At 38.3% G+C, this 3,057-nt stretch overlaps 1 protein-coding gene across 1 annotated transcript; it reads right to left on the minus strand.

Moving 5' to 3' along the window:
- Window positions 1–357: 357 nt before the first annotated feature.
- Window positions 358–2,657, minus strand: LOC107794448 (S-adenosylmethionine decarboxylase proenzyme-like). Its single transcript, XM_016616933.2, has 3 exons — window positions 2,518–2,657; window positions 2,223–2,386; window positions 358–1,800 (listed from the first exon to the last, which is right to left on the minus strand). Exon 3 carries the CDS (start codon window positions 1,682–1,684, stop codon window positions 560–562), a length of 1,125 nt encoding a protein of 374 aa, XP_016472419.1. The 5' UTR covers window positions 1,685–1,800; window positions 2,223–2,386; window positions 2,518–2,657; the 3' UTR covers window positions 358–559.
- Between the last annotated feature and the right edge of the window lie 400 nt (window positions 2,658–3,057).

Raw genomic sequence — 3,057 nt, forward strand, 5'->3', positions numbered from 1 at the left:
CACTGTAAACCTTGTATATCATTTTTTCCAGTTAGTCGCTTTGAATCGCCTGGATTATTTATCTCCTTTCGTTCAAGAATTTTAAACATCTTTGTTGATGAAGGTATCTTATTTTTGAATATAAATATCGTTTTATCAGTTTCTAAAAATAGGCGTGTTTTGGGTAGTAGTTGTGTTTTAAAGGGCGGTTCGGTTCACAAGACATCCTGCATTCACGTAGGGTTCGTTAAATGGTCGCACTCCAAGGGTGTGATATAGATAATCTACCTTAATACGCATTGTTGTTGCTTCAAGGCTCTCCTTCTAACAATTGCGTTTTAAAAGTTTACAAATTTTAATTCATGAGAACAGGCATAGTTTTTGCAGTAACAAATACTCCACTATTTGAGTAGCCTCATATCAAGGCACAGACAAACAATTACTACAAAGAGAAGACTGGACTGGATTGGACTGCACTTGATTGAGTAGGACTACAAGTCCATTTACTCCAAAACACAAGGACCTAATTAAACTAAAATGAAAATATTAACAAACTGCTGCTATAACAACATGCCAATCATTAGACCCTAACCGCCTCCGCCTTCACCAATTCCTTCCAGCAATGCGCCACCATCATCGAATCGGAGTGGTCCGCTGTCTTGGAATCGGAGTTGGCGGCCGCGTGGACCGCGCATCCTCCCTCCGCCGCCATGGTGAAACACCGATAGACTATATACTCGCCACCTGGCAAATCTTGCTTGACACAATTGTCACACGAGTATCCATCCACGTCAGCAAAAATATCCAATTGGGACCCACCATGGCACGTGACGGCCACGCTGAACTCAGCTGGCTCGAAACACGTCAGCACCCTCTTGATCAACGGCTCAAGCCCAATGGACCCGAGGTCTAACCCCATGGCTTCATAGCTGGCATAACTGAACCCATCCTCTGGTGTCACGTGCACCGTAGAGTACGCTGCACCATCAATCCCATTCATAGAATATCCACAAGGCTCAAACTCAAAATCACAAATCTCATGGCTCGGAATTATTTCACTTATCCCGGACATTTTGGTCATTTCATAAAAATCCTCTCCCGATTTTTTGAAAAAGACGGCCGTTTTCTCTCTTTTTAAACCCATCATGCACATCTCCACAGTAATCTCATCCGTCCGATTGGTCAACTTACGTGCGCCCACATTTGCCACGTACACATGCCAGTTCCGACTTAGCGAGCTCAGATCGCCGAGTACATAAGCATGGCCGTTTTTGAAAAACAAATTCAAAAATGCCACTTCTTCGGAAAAACTACGGTGAGGGGTAAGTTGGTAATTTTGAAAAATGAAGGTCCCACGTGAGTACTTGACCGAGTCAACGCCGAGGGAAAATTTCTCGGCGAGTTTTAAAATCCGAGGAATTGACAAAAGCAATTTTGTGGTCCCACAAGTTTTTAAAATGACTTTTAAAGGGTAAATAAATAAACTCGACTCAGAGAGTACGTAGGAATCAAACTCAGTGTTGGAGAGGTGTGACACGATGGTGCAACAAGCGGGTTCGAGGATTGAGTCGAGTTGTGACCGAGTCAGGGCTCGGAGACCGAGCCCGTTTGGGTCAGTGAACATAGGTGGCTCGGTAAATGTGATCTCTAGGCGCTTTTCATAGCCTTCGAAACCAATAACAGAAACAGTAGTAGCACCAGCCATTTTAGTAGTAAAAGATGAAAAACAGAATTTTTAAAAATGAGAATTATTTTAAAAAGTTACGGATTATTGGCGAAAATAATTGAATAAAGGGATTATCAGGATGGCTTCCTCACGCACTGCACACACAAAAAAACAAAAACAAAAAAAAAATTAGAAAACAGAAAATGATGTAGATTCTAGATAAGAATTTATCGCATCCATATTTACACCAACTATACTAATTATGGTCTAGTGTTAGTTGTGTATGCGAAAACACATGTCATGTATTCATTTGATTTATGTAAACATATTAATGCGCCGTAGTAAAAATATTAACTAACTATGGTATAGTATATGTTGCACGAACTCTCCAGAATATTGTACGCCCGTGTTGGATCCTCAAAAAATGCAATATTTTTGGAAGATCCAACACGTACTCAGAGTTATAATGATAAAAGTGTGTGTGAAGATATATGTTATGTGTATTAATAGTTGGTATAAACAACGGATGCGAGTAAATTTTTACCATAAATTCTATAAATATGGAAAATAAACTTACGTTAGAGTAAGCAGCAGAACGGAATTTTTCGATCCCACCGTTGGGACGAACGTCTTCAATAATATAACCAAGAGGAGCTTCGTATTGGATATGGCTATTATTATTATTAGAAGAAGAAGAATTCTTCTTACCACCTTTGGTTTCCATTACAACATCAATCTTTTCTGCAATAAAATTCAAGAACTTTATCAATCTCAATTTCATATTACTCAAATTAATATAAAATCTCCTCAATTATCTTAGACATTAAAAAAAAAAGGAATAGACATGGATATGTTTGAAAAAGAATTCTTACATTTCTGATTGAAGATTAGAGAGCAGAGCTTTCTTACTTCTTTTTTTCTTTTTCTGTTTCCTTTTTTTGCTATGCAAGTGAAAAATGACTGTGAAAGTAGCAAAACAAAGCAACGAAGAGGAATTTGTTGTTTGGAAATTGGGTGAGGAAGAGAAATGAAGGGAGTGGGAGTATTTATCGATAGGGCAGAGGGGGAAAAAGCTAGGACTCCAATTACTCCTTTTTCCTTTTTATTTTCTTGGATAAGTAATCTGATTTTTACTTTTACAATCTAAAATGGGTCAATTACCACATAATTATCTATTCTTTTAAAAAGAATCAACAACAATAACAATAATAAATTCAATGTAATCTCACAAGTGTAATTCGAGGAGGAGGGTAGTGAGTACGCCACCTTACTCATGCCTTATGTAGGTGGAAAGTTTGTTTCCGATATACCCTCGGCTCAAAGCACGCATAATCACAAAGTAAAAATAGATAAGACTCTAATCTATGGAGTATGTAAGAGTCGCTTAAGAGTAACAATTAGCATTTGGTGAA

Source organism: Nicotiana tabacum, chromosome 18 (genome assembly GCF_000715075.1).
Source record: "Nicotiana tabacum cultivar K326 chromosome 18, ASM71507v2, whole genome shotgun sequence".
NCBI classification, from domain to species: domain Eukaryota; kingdom Viridiplantae; phylum Streptophyta; class Magnoliopsida; order Solanales; family Solanaceae; genus Nicotiana; species Nicotiana tabacum.

Excerpts from the sequence above, each read along its gene's own strand:
- LOC107794448 (XM_016616933.2), bottom strand. The coding sequence starts at position 1,684 with ATGGCTGGTGCTACTACTGTTTCTGTTATTGGTTTCGAAGGCTATGAA.